This window comes from Molothrus aeneus, chromosome 1, assembly GCF_037042795.1.
Source record: "Molothrus aeneus isolate 106 chromosome 1, BPBGC_Maene_1.0, whole genome shotgun sequence".
NCBI classification, from domain to species: domain Eukaryota; kingdom Metazoa; phylum Chordata; class Aves; order Passeriformes; family Icteridae; genus Molothrus; species Molothrus aeneus.
In genome coordinates, this window is record NC_089646.1 from 129,031,375 (window position 1) to 129,052,242 (window position 20,868).

General features: G+C 36.9%; 1 protein-coding gene across 1 annotated transcript in view; it reads left to right on the forward strand.

Annotated features, from left to right (window-relative positions):
• Positions 1-20,868, forward strand: part of UBR5 (ubiquitin protein ligase E3 component n-recognin 5) — an 84,850-nt gene that overhangs the window by 62,544 nt on the left and 1,438 nt on the right. Inside the window, exons 29-58 of the mRNA XM_066564868.1 lie at positions 182-328; positions 428-546; positions 642-768; positions 868-997; positions 1,229-1,389; positions 1,892-2,131; positions 2,274-2,397; positions 2,995-3,106; positions 4,157-4,288; positions 4,930-5,187; positions 5,531-5,799; positions 7,702-7,913; positions 8,271-8,501; positions 10,030-10,103; positions 10,666-10,838; positions 10,938-11,051; positions 11,589-11,809; positions 12,455-12,575; positions 12,682-12,780; positions 13,048-13,291; positions 13,874-13,985; positions 14,534-14,678; positions 14,973-15,103; positions 15,985-16,045; positions 16,333-16,508; positions 16,877-16,961; positions 17,864-18,019; positions 18,400-18,513; positions 19,794-19,938; positions 20,522-20,607. Coding sequence (XP_066420965.1) covers positions 182-328; positions 428-546; positions 642-768; positions 868-997; positions 1,229-1,389; positions 1,892-2,131; positions 2,274-2,397; positions 2,995-3,106; positions 4,157-4,288; positions 4,930-5,187; positions 5,531-5,799; positions 7,702-7,913; positions 8,271-8,501; positions 10,030-10,103; positions 10,666-10,838; positions 10,938-11,051; positions 11,589-11,809; positions 12,455-12,575; positions 12,682-12,780; positions 13,048-13,291; positions 13,874-13,985; positions 14,534-14,678; positions 14,973-15,103; positions 15,985-16,045; positions 16,333-16,508; positions 16,877-16,961; positions 17,864-18,019; positions 18,400-18,513; positions 19,794-19,938; positions 20,522-20,607 — 4,519 coding nt within the window. The remainder of the gene's footprint in view (positions 1-181; positions 329-427; positions 547-641; positions 769-867; positions 998-1,228; positions 1,390-1,891; positions 2,132-2,273; positions 2,398-2,994; positions 3,107-4,156; positions 4,289-4,929; positions 5,188-5,530; positions 5,800-7,701; positions 7,914-8,270; positions 8,502-10,029; positions 10,104-10,665; positions 10,839-10,937; positions 11,052-11,588; positions 11,810-12,454; positions 12,576-12,681; positions 12,781-13,047; positions 13,292-13,873; positions 13,986-14,533; positions 14,679-14,972; positions 15,104-15,984; positions 16,046-16,332; positions 16,509-16,876; positions 16,962-17,863; positions 18,020-18,399; positions 18,514-19,793; positions 19,939-20,521; positions 20,608-20,868) is intronic.

A 20,868-nucleotide genomic window follows, 5' to 3' on the forward strand; every position in this document is an offset into this window, starting at 1 on the left:
GTGCTGCCATATAAAATCTGTATTTCTCTTTTTTAAGCTAGGTTTTGGCATTTTGCTACTATCAGAAACAAAAAACTGCAGAAAGAAATCTAAGCATGTACACTAACACCATCAGCTTGTGTAGAAAAGATTTGGTATGTTACTGAACAGTGTTGCAGTTCACCCTTTCTATTTCTTGTAGGCTCAAACGAACATCTCCAACAGCCTACTGTGATTGCTGGGAAAAGTGCAAGTGTAAAACACTAATTGCTGGGCAAAAGTCTGCTCGCCTTGATCTCCTTTACCGCCTGCTTACCACCACAAATCTTGTTACCATGCCAAATAGCAGGCAAGTTCATGTTAGCATTGACTAGGGCAGAATTAAAAAAATTATTTTCTAAATATATGTGGTATATTGTATTTCCACTAACAATTTTTTTCATTACAGGGGAGAACATCTGCTGTTGTTTTTAGTACAGACAGTTGCCAGGCAAACTGTAGAACACTGCCAGTACAGACCGCCTAGAATCAGGGAAGATCGCAATCGTAAAACTGCAAATCCTGAAGGTAAGAGCTGTTTCAGTGAAATAAATGGCAGATCCCATATTTCAGTACCTCTTCCTTATGCTTTCTTGGTTTTTTTGTTTGTTTTATCTTTCTAGATTCTGATATGCCTGATCATGATTTAGAGCCTCCTCGTTTTGCCCAGCTAGCACTGGAACGTGTTTTACAAGACTGGAATGCACTGAAGTCCATGATCATGTTTGGCTCCCAGGAAAATAAAGACCCGTGTGTATCTACACGTAGTTGTTGATGTAAAGTTTGATCTAATATTTGACACCTGCTGGCTTACATAAATTTATTTCTTTTCTTCTTGTTTTTTCCAAGTCTTAGTGCAAGCAGTAGGATAGGTCATCTTCTGCCTGAAGAGCAAGTTTACCTTAATCAGCAAAGTGGAACTATTCGCTTGGACTGTTTTACACACTGCCTTATTGTCAAATGTACAGCAGACATTTTGGTAAGCACTCTTAGCCATGTTTTACATAGGCTTTCTGAGTTATAGGATATTGTAAGGTATCTCAGGTCATGTGCTTGGAAACTAATTTGAAGGTAACTTCAAGTTAATCATGATTTTGTGAATTTATACTGTTATGACTGTGATCTCCTTTGAGTTTAATCTCAAAGGAGATCACAGTTCATGCTTCAAAATTGCATGCAACTAATGAGTTGTAATGACCTCTTTCTTCAGCTGTTAGACACTTTGCTGGGTACTCTGGTGAAGGAATTACAGAACAAGTATACACCAGGCCGCAGAGAAGAAGCCATTGCTGTTACAATGAGATTCCTGCGTTCTGTGGCAAGAGTCTTTGTCATTCTTAGTGTGGAGATGGCTTCCTCCAAAAAGAAAAAGTAAGTGGCAAAGATGTATGTTAGTTGTGGTGTTTTTTTTCTTTATTTACTTTTTTCCCTATATAATGAGTTGATAAAAATCAACAATAGGCAGAAACATCTGAATTATTTTGTATTCTGTAGACAGACTTGGAAAGATGTGCAATAGCTGCTGGTATGTCATGTAATTTCTTAATACAATGCTTGTTAAACTTACATGTTCATACCAAACTTTTTGTTTGTAGTGTATGGGTTTTTGGAAATAGGTTTTTTTAAACATATTAAAATTACAGCGTATGGTTGGTTGTCAGTAGTAGATTTAGATATCAAGCCTTAGTCTTGAATTATTGAATGATGTTTTTCAGTGACTTGAATTAGGTGCATATTGTTTCTATACACACAAATGCATGTATCTCTTAAAAATTATTTTTTGAGAAAAAAATTAGGACAATTAATATTGCCATGAAGTTTTTGGGAAAAAAATATGTATTTGACATTTATCTTTCTGTATTTTATCCCCCAGCAATTTTATTCCACAGCCAATTGGAAAGTGTAAACGTGTATTTCAGGCATTATTGCCTTATGCTGTTGAAGAGTTGTGCAATGTAGCAGAATCTCTAATTATACCAGTCAGGATGGGAATTGCACGTCCTACAGCACCCTTTACCCTTGCTAGCACTAGTATAGATGCCATGCAGGGAAGTGAAGAACTGTTTTCTGTGGAACCTCTGCCACCCAGACCATCATCTGACCAGTCTAGCAGGTAAAGCTTACTATCTGTTCTTTTCAAAGACTTCTTAAAGGTGGTTTTATTTTGGAGTTTTTGTTAGCTTTGCATTAAGTGATAACCAGAGGTCCAAATCGACTTTTTTTTAGGATTTATTTTTATATATTTTTCTTTTAAGTTCTAGTCAATCTCAGTCATCCTACATAATAAGGAATCCTCAGCAAAGACGAATCAGCCAGTCACAACCAGTTCGTGGCAGGGATGAAGAACAGGATGATATTGTTTCAGCTGATGTAGAAGAGGTCAGTTTTATTTTTGTACTTTTTTCTTCTCAATATAGCAGACCTAATACATTAGCCCTTGCTTTGACATCTGAATCTGAAATCTATGCATCTGATTTGAAAAAGATATTAAGTAGTACTTCATGAAATCTTACAGTGCTGTAAGCATTTTTAATAGAACTTTGTAATTGTTGTTTTCTATTTTATTTCTCCCTGTTAAAGAAGTTTTTAAGTCTTTCAGCACATGGCAGCTATTATGTAGGTTCTATTAGAGAGCTAGAAGGTTTTTCATCAGATAAAAGCAGATAATACCTCTTCAGTGTTTAGAAGCTAATTGTTGATTTTGTAGTCTGTTTTATCCTTTATGGCATTAAAATCTAACATCCAAAGCTGTTTTATTTGTGTATGTAATTTTTTTCCCCCCACAATACTATAAACTGTACAGCCACGTACAACTACTGTGGCTGTAAGTTCATTTTTTGTTCACATCAGTTCAATTTTGAGGTCATCTTTGTAAGATGGGTTTTTTTAAAATCAAACTTTGCACTCTCTTTTGGGAAACTTATAGGTTCTCTGATACTGAAGATAGTCTGGCCTAATATTACCATCTCTTTCCAGGTTGAGGTGGTTGAGGGGGTGGCAGGTGAAGAAGACCATCATGATGAACAGGAAGAACACGGTGAAGAAAATGCTGAAGCAGAAGGACAGCATGATGAGCATGATGAGGATGGTATGTTTAATGTACATCCTGCACATTTACTGCTTGAGTGAGAAAACTATGCATCAAAAAGAAAAGCATCTTTGGAGTCACCAGTGATAATGATTTGGGAGATTTGCACAAGTAGAGAGAATCCAAGGGTTCCAGACTGCTTATCTTACAGAAGGAGATGTGTAAAATTTGAGATAACATGTAGTAGATAATACATGAACTTTTTCTGGCTGAGGAGAAAATATTAAGTTCCCAAAGGTATCAGATGTTATTATATTCTTGGTTAACAATGTGTTTTACCTTTTGTATTTGCTACTGTAAAATGTTCTTGATGATGGGCCAGTGTTAAACCATGACAATGGTAGATGTGTTCTCAAAAGCAGTTTGAATCCTGGCAAGCTAATTCTCAAACTAATCACAAAGTACTAAATTATGATTCAATATTTTGTAGACATAATTCATCAATCCTGTATGAAAATGTTTGAAATTATTAAGACTTGTCTTGTATTACTTAGCTTGGGGTTAGATGACCCAAAGCTATGATTTAAAAAAGTTATCTTCTCTTTCTGACTGTGCTTTGTGTTTCCAGTCAATCCATTTACAGTATAGTAAATCTGTTTACTGATTTGCTGAATATTCAAACATTTCATTCTTAAAGCTTAAAACTGAAATAGAACCTGTATATTTAATAAGGTTTTTTTAAGTTTTCAAGTATTCCTTAAATACTAGTTGAAACAGCATTTGGTAAATTGTCCTAGTACATGTGTATGAAGAGTTGTGGAGTCTTGTGGCTGGAGTGACTTATTTTGAATCCTAAAAGCCTTTATTTTCACTGTGTGTTGAATGTACATGTACAGAGCAGAGTGAGAGCGGGTGGCTAATTGCTGGAAAATAAGAAAACATGCTCCCGGTATTGCTGGGTGTCTGCACTGCTTTTATGACCCCACTGCATATCCATTAACTTCTGCTGTAGTAAGAGTGTCTGGGGTTTGTTTCTATCTTATATGAGTCACCACAGTAATTATAATTTTATCTTCTAAACATGAGATGTTTTGTCTGTTGTTTTTATAGGCAGTGATATGGAGTTGGATTTGCTGGCTGCTGCTGAAACAGAAAGTGACAGTGAGAGTAACCACAGTAACCAGGACAATGCCAGTGGGCGCAGAAGTGTTGTCACTGCAGCTACTGCTGGGTCAGAAGCAGGTACACCACATCTTTTTGGGTCTATTCTAGCTGGTTAAATTTAGATATTAGGAGTAAGTACTCTCCTCCTTCCCTAGATTTCCTGTTTTTCCTTTGCTCTAATAGTAAGGTACTGTGCAGACTTTTTGGACAAGGAAATGCATGAAGTTGTGACCTACATTTTTTGCTCTTACAGAGCAGCTGCATGTGTTAGAAATTACCATGTGCTCTTGTGTAGTGAAATTAAATGGTCTCACTTATTTTCAAGTGTAGTAGTTAGAAACAATGGTTTATGGTTTAAATCAATACACAAAACCCGAGCACTCATTGTACAGGTGTTTGGAAGCAACTGCCTTACTGTCCAATTTGGAAACATAATTTTTAGAATTCTTTTCCTAGGGGTAGAATCAGTAAAGTATTTTTAAATCCAGTTACTTTTTAATTTATACTTTGAAGTGTAAGTAATCATACTGCTTTTTCATTACACCTGTGGATAATTAGCAGTATGTTATAATGATAATTTATTGAACCTTTTCAATAGTGGTATTTGGACCTTTTTAGTATCATGTAGTTACTCATGGAAGAAGTCTACTATGCTGACATGATACATGTATATGTGCACAAGTGTGGAGCTGTCAGTTATTGCTTATTTTTCTCAACAGGAGCTAGCAGTGTTCCAGCATTTTTTTCTGAAGATGACTCTCAATCAAATGATTCCAGTGACTCTGATAGCAGCAGCAGTCAGAGTGATGACATAGAGCAGGAGACCTTCATGCTTGATGAGCCTCTGGAGCGAACCACAAACAGCTCGCATGCCAACGGTGCTGCGCAGGCTCCCCGTTCCATGCAGTGGGCTGTACGCAACACCCAAAACCAGAGGACTGCCAGCACAGCTCCCTCCAGTACGTCAACCCCAGCAGGCAAGTCTCAGTGAATTGCATGCATGAATGCCAGCTCTGGCTTTGTTCCTTCCTCTGCTTTTGTTTATTCTCTTAAGGATGAAATCTCATCTCCTTGTCCTACTGCTGACCTACCTTGACTGTTAGAGTTCCAGTTTTGAATTTAAAAAAAGGGAAAGATTCGTTGCAATTAAGATCTGAATATGCTTACTGTAGTTAGTAATTGTTTGCTAGTTACAGTCGTGATGTCAGTAATATTTACAAGTTTATTTCTGTAAATCTTGATCATGAAATCAATCAACACACAAATGACACAGCAAAGATTAAATGAGTTCATTAATTTAATCTTTTCTTTTATATTTAGCAAGTTCAGCAGGCTTGATTTATATTGATCCCTCAAACCTTCGTCGGAGTGGTACCATCAGTACAAGTGCAGCAGCAGCTGCTGCAGCACTTGAAGCCAGCAATGCAAGCAGCTATTTAACATCTGCAAGCAGCTTAGCAAGAGCATACAGTATTGTGATACGGCAGATATCTGACCTGATGGGTCTGATTCCCAAATACAATCACTTAGTATACTCCCAGATTCCAGCTGCAGTGAAGCTGACTTACCAAGATGCGGTTAACTTGCAGGTAAGAACATGGAAATCTTCATAGAAAAAATGTAATTTCAATACAGCTGGGGTTTTTAAGGTAAAATGATGGAATTGTTGAGATTGAAAGTGCATATTGACTAATCTCAATTTCTTTGAGGGTCAACAGTCTGCTCAGGACTGTCTGTTTATGTTTTGAATATCTCCAAGGATGGAGATTCCACAGCTGCTCTATTAAATGTTTGACAGCTCTCACAGTGAAAGAGAATTTTTCTTGAGTTTAAAGGGATGTACCAAGTATTTCAGTTGTTGCCCACTTATCCATTCACTGGGTATCACTAAGAAGAGTCTGGCTTTGCATACTTCATAGCTTTTTGTCAGGTGTTTGTACACACTGGTAAGATCCTCCTGAGTTTGTTTCTTCAGTCTAAAGTATTCCCAGCATTCTCAGCCTCTTCTTATGTTAAGAGAGAGTGTGGACTAAAGTAACTGTGGTCACTTTTTAAATTAAATTGATAGTATTTCATATACGTATATTCTTTCAAAAAAAGGAACTTATGTTGACTTTGTTTAAACAATGTCTGACTGGTACGTAATTAATAGTTAAGTGAGAATTGACTAGGGATTTCTGCTAGACATCTGTTGCCATATTCTAGTTGACATAAACTGTTGAGTCTATATAAGAAGAAAGTTAGTAAGGGCCAAATAATTGAATGAAATAAAAGATTTGTACAGGTAAATGTACTGTTCACTGTCCCTTCCTTCAGGGACATGGTCATTATTTCCATGTTATGCACATATTTTTTATACTGTGCTCTTGACTGTCTGTTTTTGAAAATTTATGTAAAATGCATCTGTAGAGAAAATACATGTCAGACAGCAGTCTTCCCCTTCATGTATAGACTTTAGTTTCAGAGACTGACAAGATTGGAGGGACTCCAGAGTGTTTAGAAAGTATGTATCAACTTGTACCTGGGCATAGTGATAGGGTAAAATTGTATGTACTGAATTTAGTACAGAAGTCAGCTGTGAATAACACAGCTGCAGGAAAGGACTTCTGATTTGGGAGAGGAAGGTTAGAAAGATATTCTGGGATCAAATGCTGGGGTAAACAAACAGGGAAAGAAATAAGAGAGTGTAGTTTTATTATGGAGGAGGCTAAAATAATTTTTTGTTCAGGAGATTTTTAATGAGAAAAGTGAACAGGAGATCTGTCCAGCTGAGGCAGCAAGAGGTTTGTCTTAGCACAGGAAACCTGAACAGTGGAGGTTTCGTTTGGACACAGAAATGGGGTTGAGACAGCATTTTGTTATTGTAGTGCATTAGAAGTGTGAGGGATATTTTTGAAGACCAGAATGCAGAGGAATGAAGAAAGCAGACTAATGTTGGATCAAAAAAATCCAACAGGTCAATGGAGTTAGCAGATGATAAGAAAAGCAGGCTGCAGGGCTAGTAGTGGGAACAGGTGAAGCAAAGATGAGACCAGGAGGTGAGACTTGTGTGCAGACATAGTTGTCTGTGCAGGTCTTAACTTTGTTGTCTTCAGTGAGTAATTTGCAAGGGGTGAAGAATGGTGAAAGATCTGGCTGATGAATTCCACGGCCGGATGGAGGGCTGTTAAAGCTAAAAGAAAGTCAGGAATTAAGCTCAAATCATCAAGTTGTGCACACCTGGGAGATGTTGAGTGGTCATAATGGGAGGAGTAGAAGAGATGCCCAAAAGAGAGAGAGATGGTGAGAATGCTTTATAGATATCAAAGTGGTAAGCAATGAGAGCTGCAGTCCACCACTGTAAATCAGCAGTCTCAATAGAGCTTTCAGAAACTGATCATCAGTAATTCTTGAGCGTGGTTTTACAGCCTCTCTGTAGGGAATCGGGAAGATTTCATTCTTGTCATCTAGTTCTATTGTTTGCAAAGCCAGTTAAATCTCATTTTCTGTAGAATTATGTGGAAGAAAAGCTTATTCCTACTTGGAATTGGATGGTCAGTATCATGGACTCTACTGAAGCTCAGCTGCGTTACGGTTCGGCATTATCATCTGCTGGTGATCCTGGGCATCCAAATCATCCTCTCCATGCTTCTCAGAACTCAGCTAGAAGGGAAAGGATGACGGCCCGTGAGGAAGCCAGCTTGAGAACACTTGAGGGAAGAAGGTATGAAAATAATTTGATTACTGCATGCAGTATGAATTATCAGTTTTATAGTCAAATCTTATTCACAGACATCTTAGGAATCTAATTCTGCAGCTCTGGAATGCAGTTGTTGTTTTGATTTAAGTTGGCTTCCTGTGTTTTTGCTACTATTTGGTTTATTCTGACATACTAGATTCATCTTGAGCATTAACTGAGCATCTGAGCTGCTTGAGCTATGCTTTTAGCTTGTTATCACTATTTTTGTGTGGAGTTCATTGAGATTTTACATCCACATTTCAAATACAGGGCTTATAGATAAAGTTATGTGTTCTCCTGTGATGCCTGATGTCTCTGTATTCAATCCTTTTCCTTCACTAGACGTGCTACTTTGCTCAGTGCCCGTCAGGGAATGATGTCAGCACGCGGTGATTTCCTGAACTACGCGCTGTCCTTGATGCGTTCTCACAACGATGAGCACTCAGATGTTCTTCCTGTTCTAGATGTCTGCTCACTAAAGCATGTAGCATATGTGTTTCAAGCCCTTATTTATTGGATTAAAGCAATGAATCAGCAGACAACCTTGGATACTCCTCAGCTGGAAAGGAAAAGGTACTGAAGTTGACTCCTAGAAACAAAACCTACGTAAAAAAAAAAAAGCCCTTTTGTTTCAGTCATTGGTATTGTTCCTCAGCAGCTTACATAAACAGATGCATTAATCTGTATGTCTGTGTGTGGGTGTGTGTAGTAACATGCATATCATAAATGTGTGTAGTAACATACATATTATAGAAAGAGTTTTTGTAATGGTATATAATGTACCTGTGTTTGATAAGCCTGTTGCAGTACCCTCTTCACTTCATTTTATACTGTAAAATGTTTTTTTACTGTTGAAACTTGAGTTGAATTTTTCACTCTTGAGCAGTGCCTCTAAAAGACATACTCAGGACAGTTTCTCAGTTAATGATATGAGACATACATTTGACATGATAGCAACTTAGCTGTCAAACATGTTAAAGATGACATTGGAGAAAATGTCATTGTCTGATATAATGGGCTTTGTGGTTTTGACATTCATCTGATATTTAAAGCACAGTAAGGAAATCAATAGCTGAAAATGTCCTTGAGTTGGAAAACTGCTATTTCAACTATCGCATTTTACAAGGTGCATTTATTACGATGTTTTAAGATTTTTTTATTTTTTTTTTTCATTTCAAATGCAGTTACAATACTGTGTTCTGTTTATCTTGGTAATGTAAGGTTTGTTATGACCTCAAAGGGGGTGTTATCAACAGTAGTTTCCTCACAAATAAGAATGATATAGTACAGTAATCAACTTTTTGTACTGATTTGAGTAGTTATAGCCACAGCTTTAACCCTTTTCCAGGCAATTACATACTTCCAGAAGCTGCTTTTCAAGAAAAAAAAAAAAAAAATTCGCGTACTGAAATCTGTCAAATAACTGTTCATAAAAGAATTGGGAAATTTGCATGAAATGCTTTTAAAACTGTGAAGGCCTAGACCTTTTCAATTAAAAATGAGTGGTTCAAACAGTTGCTTCCATTAGATGACATATTAGTAGTCTGAGTTAAATGTATTTTATCAGTTTATCAATTTCATCTAATTTCAGAACATGTTTCACAATGCATAAGCTGCCAGAAATTAATACTAATCAAAGTTCTTGACAGAACAGTAGTATAATATAGTGAAATCAAGTTTTTTAATCTGCAGCTTGCAGACTTACCTTCTGGAACTACATCAGTGAGATTATTTTTAAATTTTGAAATAGTAATTCACTTGCATTTTTCTTCCAGTAATGCAAGATTCCTAGGATTTTATATTGATACAGTGTTTAAAACCAAGTATCACTGCCCAAAGCTGATTTTGATCTTAACTTTTAAGATCAAAGTTTGTAGGTGGCTCTAAGGGTAACTGTGTGAGTGATGTAGTGAGTATGTAATGAGAAGTTCTCTACAGTGCTTCAGTTTTAGTTTTGTTTTTTTTTTATGTATAACTCTTAAGTACACTTCCTGATTATGCTACAGATATAGATGTTTTGCCTAATAATTTCTTCAAGATGATTGACTCTTTTTTATTTTCTTCTGTTTTGTTGTTGTTGTTTTGGATGTTTTTTATTAAGAACTCGTGAGCTTTTGGAACTGGGTCTCGACAACGAAGATTCAGAACATGAAAATGATGATGATACCAATCAAAGTTAGTATACAAAAATTGACATAGCATACCAAAATGCCGGACTTTCTTAGTGCTTTTTCCCTTTAGCTAGCTGAGATTTTGAATAAATTTTGCTGCTTGTATATGTAAAGTTGGGTTTAGCAAGATTTTCTTAGCACTGTTACTTTACCAAGTTTCTTCTACCATTGCCTATTTCATTGCCTCACATTTCAGGGCCATTTTTTCATCTTCTTTCTCACTAAACTGCAGCATTCCTTACCTACCATTCTACATTAAAATTTGAATCATAGTTAAACTGATCTTTTTTATCTGATGAAACTGTGCTGAAAATGGTAGAATATATACTCACACATACAGTGTAGGAGTGCCCGTTCAGTAAAGCTAGGTATAGTAAAAAGAATATAAACTATAACTAAGCAAATTAATAAAGATACAGCATTTGCAGAAGCATCCTGTAGAAGTGCTAAATTTGCAGAGATTCTCTTCTAGTCAGGTAGCTAAGAGGGAAGGATATTAATTTTTGGCATTTTATATCCTTTGCTTTTTTAACTGTGAAAACTGATTTGAAATCTCTGATCTCTAGGTGCTACACTCAACGACAAAGATGATGACACCCTCCCAGCAGAGACTGGCCAAAACCATCCATTTTTCAGACGGTCAGACTCTATGACATTCCTCGGCTGCATTCCACCCAATCCTTTTGAGGTTCCTCTGGCAGAGGCCATCCCCTTGGCAGACCAGCCACATCTATTACAGGTGACATCAGAGATGGTGTTTTGGAAGAAAACTGCAGTTTGCTTTTTCATTCCTCACCGAAGTGCATTATTGACCCAGAGCTCTTGTGTTGCTTTTCAGCCAAATGCTCGCAAAGAGGATCTGTTCGGCCGGCCCAGTCAGGGTCTGTACTCGTCTTCTGCCAACAGTGGCAAGTGCTTAGTGGAAGTTACAGTGGATAGAAACTGCCTTGAGGTAAATGTAAAGCTTTATTGTTTTAAACAATATGGTAATTTAAACTAGAACCTTCATTCCTTAAAAAGACACTTAAATGTTTTCAGAGAGGATTTTATGTAGCTTTCAGAATGATAATTTAAAAGCTCAGTGCCTGTGAAAACTTGAAGTCTTTATGAAAAGTATGCTTAATATAGAAACTTGATGATTATTGACATATAGCAGCTTTCAGGTAGTATTTTTAAATGCAGCAGTACAATTCTGAGTTAATTTTAGAATGCTAATTATATAATTATTTTTAAATCTTCCTTTAGTCCATCCAGTAGATTTGACTTGCCTTCAGACTGATCATTAATTGGCAAACATATGAAATGCAAACACACAGTGGGGAAAATAGGGTTTTTTTTGTATTTATTGAAATGATAGAGGTCACTGTGTTTTAACAGGTCAATTACAATGTTCACTTTTGTGTGATTTAAAATACACACCTATGAATATATGTGCTTAAAAGCTTCTACTCTGCTTTGAAAGTGCAGCTAAATTTTACTTCTCTTTTAGGTTCTTCCAACTAAAATGTCTTATGCAGCCAACTTAAAAAATGTTATGAGCATGCAAAATAGGCAGAAGAAGGAAGGGGAAGAACAAAATGTGCCTACAGAAGAATCTGAGAGTTCAAAACCAGGGCCTTCAGCTCATGATCTTGCAGCACAACTGAAAAGCAGCTTGTTGGCAGAGATAGGATTGACAGAAAGTGAAGGGCCACCCCTCACATCTTTCAGGTAGCTGAGTTAAAAATTATGTTTTGAAATATTACTGCTCTTCTAAATGGCTGTTTGGGAGTCTGGAAAGTATTTTTGAAATTAAAATGGGTAGCTTAATTTAGTTTGCATTTGTAGTTTCTGATTAGTATCTTCTAAAGTGAATAGTTCAGAAGTCTTCAAAGAGGTCTGTGCAAACTGTAGGTACATTCCTTTACTCCCTGACTTCCTGCTGCAGATGTGTTGTGACGTCCTGGGTAGCCAGGCTGAGCAGTTGGAATCCACAGCTTGCTATCTCTGTCTGGTGGTGCTGCCCACACTTAATGCAGTTATGAATTGAACTGCAACTGCTCTCCCTTCAAATTACAGCTGTTTTAAAAGAAATTGAGGTCTTGGTTGATGGGAGATCAGTAACAGTGCATTCCACATAGCACCAAAAGTTACATGCTTTTGGAGTAATTACCCTTTGGAAGCAAGACTTGTGTTTCTGCTGAAACTAAGCAGCTTCATGTGCTTTTATGCACAGACTTAGTGTACTGTGTCATTGTTTATCAGGAATAAAAAACTTAGTTGAATGCAGAGGGTAAGAAAAAGCTGAAGTACACAAAATGTGTCTGAAATTTAACTTGATTCCACGTGTCTGGTATTTTTTCTTCTTTCTGTCAGGCCTCAGTGTAGCTTCATGGGCATGGTTATTTCTCATGACATGTTGCTGGGACGTTGGCGCCTTTCTTTGGAGTTATTTGGTAGAGTGTTCATGGAAGATGTTGGAGCAGAGCCTGGATCGGTATGTATTTCTCAGTGTAAGGATACTTCCTCTTACAACTAAATTGTGACTCTCCCTAAGTATTCTAATTTTGAGGTTTGTCTGGTTTTTTTTTTTAAATTTTTAGATCTTGACTGAATTAGGTGGCTTTGAAGTAAAGGAATCGAAATTCCGCAGGGAGATGGAAAAACTTAGAAACCAGCAATCGAGGGATTTAACATTGGAGGTAAAAAATGTTAGTTTATCTTCTAATAAATTTTCATTAAAAGTTGAAGTATTACAGTAACTTGATAGGAAAATTTGTATTTCAGAGTCTGCAAGGAGGTGTCTTAAATCATACTTTGTGAGTTATGTTGCAATTACTCTGTAGTTTTTCCCAGTCTGAATGTTATTTTTTGAATCTGTGGAGCAGTGTCCAGAAATCTGTTGTGAAGCTCAAAGTCTGCTAGAATGATAGTTAGTAAAGAAAGAATTTTTTTGTATTTTTTACTAGGTTGATCGAGACAGAGATCTTCTGATTCAGCAGACCATGAGGCAGCTGAACAATCATTTTGGTCGCAGGTGTGCTACCACTCCGATGGCTGTACACAGAGTGAAAGTTACTTTTAAGGATGAGCCTGGAGAAGGCAGCGGTGTAGCACGAAGCTTTTATACTGCTATTGCACAGGCTTTTCTGTCAAATGAGAAACTGCCAAATCTAGATTGCATTCAGAATGCCAACAAGGGTACCCATACAAGTAAGTGATGCACAGCAGTTAATCTACAGAAAATACTAATAAAAACCTTGGGTGCTTTATTTACATAGAAATACTTGGCCTTGTGCCAGAGACGGCTCTTGTTAGCTCAGCCCAGAATCCATAAAAATTATGCATTAGTTCTCTGGAGCAGGGAAATGGCTTTCCCCCCTCCACACACTTTCAGAAACAGGAACTTCTTGTTTTTCTTGCAATAGGACTCTGCTTTAGGTGTGCTCAGATTTTTTGAGTGTCCTTCTCTCCAGCAGGTAATAATTGTCAAGATTTTAGCTACTAAGAGCTTATATATTTTATTACAGCTGCTCCATCTGGCTTGCCACAAACACATTTTAATGTTTTTGAAAGTATATGTAAACTTTTAGAGTATTTTATCATTTTTAAGTTGGTACAAACACTTCAGGTCCTTTCTTAAGTTTGGCTGAACCCAATCACTGCTTCAAGTGAAATGGTTCTGTCTCATTGATGTCTGTCAAACTCTTCAACCTTAGTCTTCCTTACACTGAAACTTAGGTAGGAGAGAGAAGTATAAAGATGTTTAAGTTTATGAGGTTTTTTGCCCTTCAGGTCTGATGCAGAGATTGCGAAATAGGGGAGAGAGAGATCGGGAAAGGGAGCGAGAGAGAGAAATGCGGAGAAGTAGTGGCTTGCGAACTGGTTCTCGGAGAGATAGGGATAGGTAAGTGATAATCTTTATCTTGATGAAGATATTTTGTCAAATACAGTAATTGCCTTGGATATTGTCAGGAAAGATACTTTTACTTCCTCCAGTCACTGGAGTCTCTTTCAGGAGTGATTTGCAGGGTAATTTCTTGAAATTCGGTCTCTACTTTTAATTCTTTAAAGAATTATTATATATATATTATATTATATTATAATGCTTACTTTATCATTAATCGGTTATGTCTCCACCACAGGCCATCAGTTTCTTCTGCTAAAACAGTAACAAAAACTTGTGTACTAGAATAAAATTGTGAGGTAGTTTAGAAACAACAGTGCCATTGGTGGCATGTCTGACAACTGTATCCAAAACACAAGTAATACTAAAATCTCTAGTTTATTTTGATTCTCTCTTTCTGATTCATTCTCTCCAAGCAGCTATGAGCAACACTACTATTCCAGCAGTAAAGCTAATGCTAATATCAATCTGTGTGCAAATAATATTGTCCCAGAGGATTTTTGAATTTTTCCTCTGAAATGAGTACAAACTGCTCTGATTATCTTAAGGGACTTCAGAAGACAACTGTCCATTGACACACGGCCTTTTAGACCAGCCTCAGAAGGAAACCCCAGCGATGACCCTGACCCTCTTCCAGCACACAGACAAGCCCTTGGAGAACGGCTCTACCCTCGAGTGCAAGCAATGCAACCAGTAAGACTTCCCTAATACACTTAATGATTGTTCTTCTCAGCTTGTAATGTAAAAATTTAATTCCTTATCCATAATTGAAATAATTGAAACATAATTGATAGTATTCAAACATGCAAGACTGATTTTATTTTATTTTTAATTTTGTTAAGATTTTGTTTCTCTAATTTGTTTTTTAGCTTAGTAGGTATCTTGTAATGCATTCTCTATTTAAAATATCAGAACTTTCATAAGATCATATTTGAAAATAAGAGAACTGGAGGAGAATAGTAAGACCTATCACTCCTTTATCCCCAGGCATTTGCAAGTAAAATCACAGGAATGTTGTTGGAATTGTCTCCTGCTCAGCTGCTTCTGTTACTAGCTAGTGAAGATTCTCTTAGAGCAAGAGTTGATGAAGCAATGGAACTCATTATTGCACATGGCAGGTAAAGTATCAAAAGTGAGAACTGATTCTGTGGCCAAAGCACTTGTACTGTTCTACGTCTAACTCCAATACATGCAGCTTATTTCTTGATAGTCAAGATATTTTTCTTTGGACAAGTGACTTTTTGGCTTTGGTTTAATCAATTCTGACTGGTTTCAGAATATCACAGTTCCTTATTGAGAGCAGCCCTGCTGAGAAGGACTTGATGGGTGCTGGTGGATGAGAAACTGGACATGAGCTGGCCATGCAATGCACCAGATGTGTTCTGGGCTGCATCACAAACAGCATGGCCAGCAGGTTGAGGGAGGAGAGGATTCTGTCCCTCTGGTGAGACCCCACCTGCACTGCTGCATTCAGCTCAGGGGTCCCCAGCACAGGAAGGACATGGACCTGTTGGAGCAAGTCCTGAGGAGGTCACCAAGATGATCAGAAGAATGGAGTACCTGTCTTATGAAGAAAGGTTGAGAGAACTGGGGTTGTTCAGCATGGAAAAGAGAAAGCTTATGGGTGACCTTCCAGTCCCTGAAGGGAACCAGCAAAAAGATGGCAAGGGACTTTATACAAGAGCATGTAGTGACAATTCAAGGGGAATAGCTTCAAACTGAAAGAGAGGAGGTTTAGAATAGATAACAAGAAGAAATTCTTTATTGTGAGGAATAGTGAAGCAGTGCAACAGGTTACCCAGAGAAGGTGTAGATCCCTGGAGGTGATCAAGGCCAGGTTGGGGCTCTGAGCAACTTGCTCTAGAGGAAGGTATTCCTGCCCACAGCAAGGGGGCTGGAACTAGATGATCTTCAAGGTCCCTTTCTAACCCAAATTATTCTACCATTCTGTGAGTCTGTGATGGTGAAATTAAATCTGCTTTTTTATTCCCTTCTCAAGGGAGAACGGTGCTGACAGTATATTGGATCTTGGATTGCTAGACTCTTCAGAAAAAGTGCAGGTAATGAATCACCTGTTGCACAAAATTTATGTAAGATTCAGTTTTATCAGTTGATTTTAATACCGGAAGCAACTGGAAGCTTTATCATGCAAGACAAAGTTCTGTTTAATAATTTCATTTTGAAAGAATTAACCGTAATTAGTCAAAAGTATAGCATGTCATCATTAGGAAATATCACAGGAATTCTTAACCAAAGGAACCTGAATCTTTGGGTCCAAGCAAATAGCTTGATGTGTGTCAGTAACTAGAATGAAGTGTGTTAATTGCTGCTTTGACTTTGAAAACAGGAAAACAGAAAGCGCCATGGATCCAGCCGCAGTGTAGTAGATATGGAATTAGACGATACCGATGATGGGGATGATAATGCACCACTTTTCTACCAGCCTGGAAAACGAGGATTTTATACACCAAGACCTGGTAAAAACACAGAAGCAAGGCTGAATTGTTTCCGGAACATTGGCAGGTATTCTACCATAAACTTTTTAGTCTGAAAAAATGTAAAAGGCAATCGTGCACAACACCAGGGAGAGTACCAATGATCCAAGCTGGAAGAAACTTTTTTTTTTAATGGTCTCTATTTCTCACACTGAGCCTAAGTAGGGGGGAATTTGCATATGTCAACTTAAGGTTTCTTTTCCTGTTAAATTTTAATTTTTTTATCCTTCTTTTAAAAATTATGTATGCCTATGATTTTCATTTGTGAGCAATATATTTGGAAAGCTGACTCCAGCTTAATTCTTAGATTATTAGAACTCTTAAATGTGAGTTTGCTGAAAGATCTCTAGTGTAATTTCTGCTGTACCAAAACCAACTCCAAATATATTTTTTCAGAATCCTAGGATTGTGCTTGTTGCAGAATGAACTATGTCCCATCACATTAAATAGACACGTAATCAAAGTTCTACTTGGCAGAAAGGTAAGTCAAACATAAAAATTTTAATTTCCTGTAATTACTTAAAACCTCATCCATAAAACTGGGCTTTTTCCCCTAACCACATGTGTCTTAACTAGCTGAGCTGATATAGGAACTGTATGGAGGTCTTCAATTTGAGGACTGTTAATTTTTTCATTTCCTAGATTTTGAACAGAGTGGATATACTAGAAGTCAGGTATTTGACTAAGATCTAATGATTTTGTAATAGGTTAACCTTCAACTCTCTTCAGAAACTACAAACTGTCTCTGCTTTTTTTCTTCCTGAGCTTCAGAAACAAGAGTGTTAGACAATACTAGGCAATAACTTACAGAAAAGCATTTTTCTGGATATTTGAGAGAGCTCATGGAATTAATTTGTAATTAAATTTTGTCTCAGGGGTAGATATAATTTAATTCAAAGCAATAATTACTTAAACTTTTGACTAAAACTGCTACCCTGGCCCAGTAAAAGCTAATCAGGTACTGTACTTTTGATGCATTAGTCAATGGCATTGTAAGTTCTGTCTGATCCAGCAAATTTAAATCAAGGTTTATTACTACTGGTCTTTTCTTAAGTTCACTTTTGATCACATAATCCGTTACTCAACGTAGTATAATCTTTATTGAAAAAGACTTAATGGGAGAAATGGCCTTAAATTCCTCCTGGTGTCTTCCAAGAGTGATTGCTTTCTAAATATTCTCTTAAGGTTTTTCTTGTTGAGTATGTATTCCTTTCAGTATTCCAATGTACCTTCTAAAGCAGACTGAAAGTAGGAGTTTAACTGCATTTATTTCTGTGTGTTTGTATCTTCTGTTGCTAGTGCATAGATCTGGCACAGGTCACATAATTTTGAATACATTGTTAAACACCTCTTACGTTTCAAACTTCTGTCCTTTTTTTATAGGTGAACTGGCACGACTTCGCTTTTTTCGACCCAGTTATGTATGAAAGCCTTCGGCAGCTTATCCTCGCTTCCCAGAGTACAGATGCTGATGCAGTGTTTGCAGCAATGGATTTAGCCTTTGCAATAGACCTGTGTAAGGAGGAGGGTGGAGGGCAGGTAAGCACAGCTAAACTTGTGGCTCTCTAGTGTCAGAGTGTGACAGCTTATGCAGGGTGTAGTGTGCACATAATCCAGGCTCTTCTCAGATGACAGATAAAACATTTTACTCTTCTTGGATTCAGTGCAGTGTTTTTAGATATTGAAGCCTGGATATTTTTCTTTGAAAATGATCTAGAGCCTACTGTAAACCCTGGTAACTGTAGTCAGTCCTAGGGAATCTTTAAAACTAACCTGTAGTAGTGAATTTTACTTGGCCTTGGAGGTATATTGAGTAATAAATCACTCTGCAGCATACTGTGGTGGTTGTAATAATCTCATTTCCTTTATATCTCTTTTCTTCTTCCCCTTTTTATATGTTCCTTATTTCTTTGCCATAGGTTGAACTTATTTCCAATGGTGTAAATATACCAGTCACTCCTCAGAATGTATATGAGTATGTCCGGAAATATGCAGAACACCGAATGCTGGTAGTAGCAGAGCAGCCTCTACATGTAAGTTTTTAGTAGAGTTTTTTTAAAAAGAAGAAAAAAAAAATCTGTCATCTTTCCATCAGTTAATTATTATCCTCATTGTGGTGTTGCTAATCAGGTTTCTTTAAAGTCTTGACAGCTTGATTAAAAGTATTTAATTTTTTTTTTTGTAATTGTATAGCTATTTATGTAGTACTGTGAAGACTGAGTGAGTAATTTATTTTATAGAATGAAAGATAATTTATTTTATTGTAGGTCTCATTGGTTAAATATATATGTTTATTTCTTGAGCTCAAATGGCACAAATCCTCTTGGAAATTTGGCTTTGTATTTGGCAGCTACTTTGTTCTTAATAATTTATTACCTTTGATTTGTTTGCATCCTTGTTCTAAGGAAAAATCATTTATAAAACCACTTATACTAGCCTGGCAAGAAAAATAGAAATTGACTAGAAAACCATATTAAAAATTATTTGCTTTTTTAAAGCCCTTGTCAAATAACACTTAGAGAATAATATATTTTTGTAGACAGTTAATGAAGACCAGTCTGTCATGATGCTACATGTAAACTTGGTTGCTCGTGCTCATTGTGGTTTCCTCCTGCACATCTGAGATAGGGGAGCAGGGCAGATTACCTCTGTGCAGCTGAGGTCCAAATTCTCACAGAAAGAACATGTTCCTGAAATTAAGATATTTGATCTCCATGTCTGCATATATTGCTAATTTGACTCTTGTTTATTGTAAGAGTTGAAAATCCTTACACTTGTATTCACTTTGAAATTTTCTAAAGCAAATTGATTAATAGTATTTAATTTTGAATATGGAGTTTCCTATATAAGTAATATCCTTTTCAGGATATTACTTATATAATATATATGTATATGTGTGTCTCTGTGTGTGTAGTATTTTTGAAGCAGAGTTGGCATGTGTCTGAGGAAGTAAAGTAAAAGGAGCATACAAGAGGCTTTTTTCTTTTAATTCTCATCAAATTCAGTGCAGCTTAGCAAAATACCTGAACATTTTAGCATTAGAAGTGTTCCTGTGCTTCTGCTCCTGGTGAAATACAAGCTCAAGCCAGTACTGCTTTCTTTTGCTCTAGTAGGTTGGGTTTAAAAATTGGTGCAGTTCTTTGTTTCAGAAGATTTGCATCTCAGATGATAAAGCTTTAAAAGAAAAGAACAGCTCAGAGAATAATGAATCTTGAGTTAAAGGGAATTTCACATGAAACTTTTGAGTAATGTGTTTAAAGTAAATCTTAAAAGTTACAGGATTACAACATGCATTTTTTTGTTTTCACTTAAGGCAATGAGGAAGGGGCTCCTGGATGTACTTCCAAAGAATTCATTAGAAGATTTGACAGCAGAAGATTTCAGACTTTTGGTAAATGGCTGTGGTGAAGTAAATGTGCAAATGCTAATCAGCTTTACCTCTTTCAATGATGAATCAGGTATGAAATAACTTAGTCATAAACAGAGTTGCAGGTATAACTTAACACTGTTTTTTCTGTGTGGAGTAGTTACTAGCATTAAACTTGAACTAGTAAGTCTGCCATTAGTTAATAAGCCAGTGAAAGCTGTAATAAAGTTATTACTTGGGATATTTTTTACATTCCTTAGAAAATATTTACCTTCAGTTAAGTGAGGGTAGAGAAAGCATGTTTTCCAACTTGACTGTCACAAGATGTTAAATACATGGACTGTATTACTGGTAGTATATCTTTCTTGTGAAAATTCTCTAGAACTATAAATGTGATGGTTGAAAGTTTAATACTTCTTACATAATTTTTAAACTGTGTTTAGTTGCAGTTGGGCTTTTTGGTAAGGAGGGAGGAGTGGGAGTGGTACTGAGTTATGTCAGTGTTAGCCTTGCATTCAAAGCTATTCAGTTTGAAATTACTGATCTCCAATATCAGGACTTTATGAATGTGATTGTAGCTGAGATCCAGCTTGCAGCACATGTAAAACAGGTCTCTTAATGTTACTGTCCAGTGCAGCAGCTGAATTGTTATTTCAACTTGTTATTTCACACAGGAGAAAATGCTGAGAAGCTTTTGCAATTCAAGCGTTGGTTTTGGTCCATAGTTGAGAAGATGAGTATGACAGAAAGACAAGATCTGGTAAGTTGTCCATTCCCATTGGAAACATGCAGGAAGAATTGGAATAAGTTGTGTCAATACTGTTCTTAACTGTGTCTACCTGCAGAGACTTTGTGAAGAGTTAAGGTAGCAGAGCAGGGTAGTAGGGTTGGGTAAGACTTGATTCTGGAAACAACAGGTGTGAATGCCAGACCTCCTTGTAACTGAAAGTAAGCGTGGTGTGTTCTTCTCCCTGTTCATAGGTCTCTTACAGAAGCACAGTTTCACTCTGCACAGTTGCTC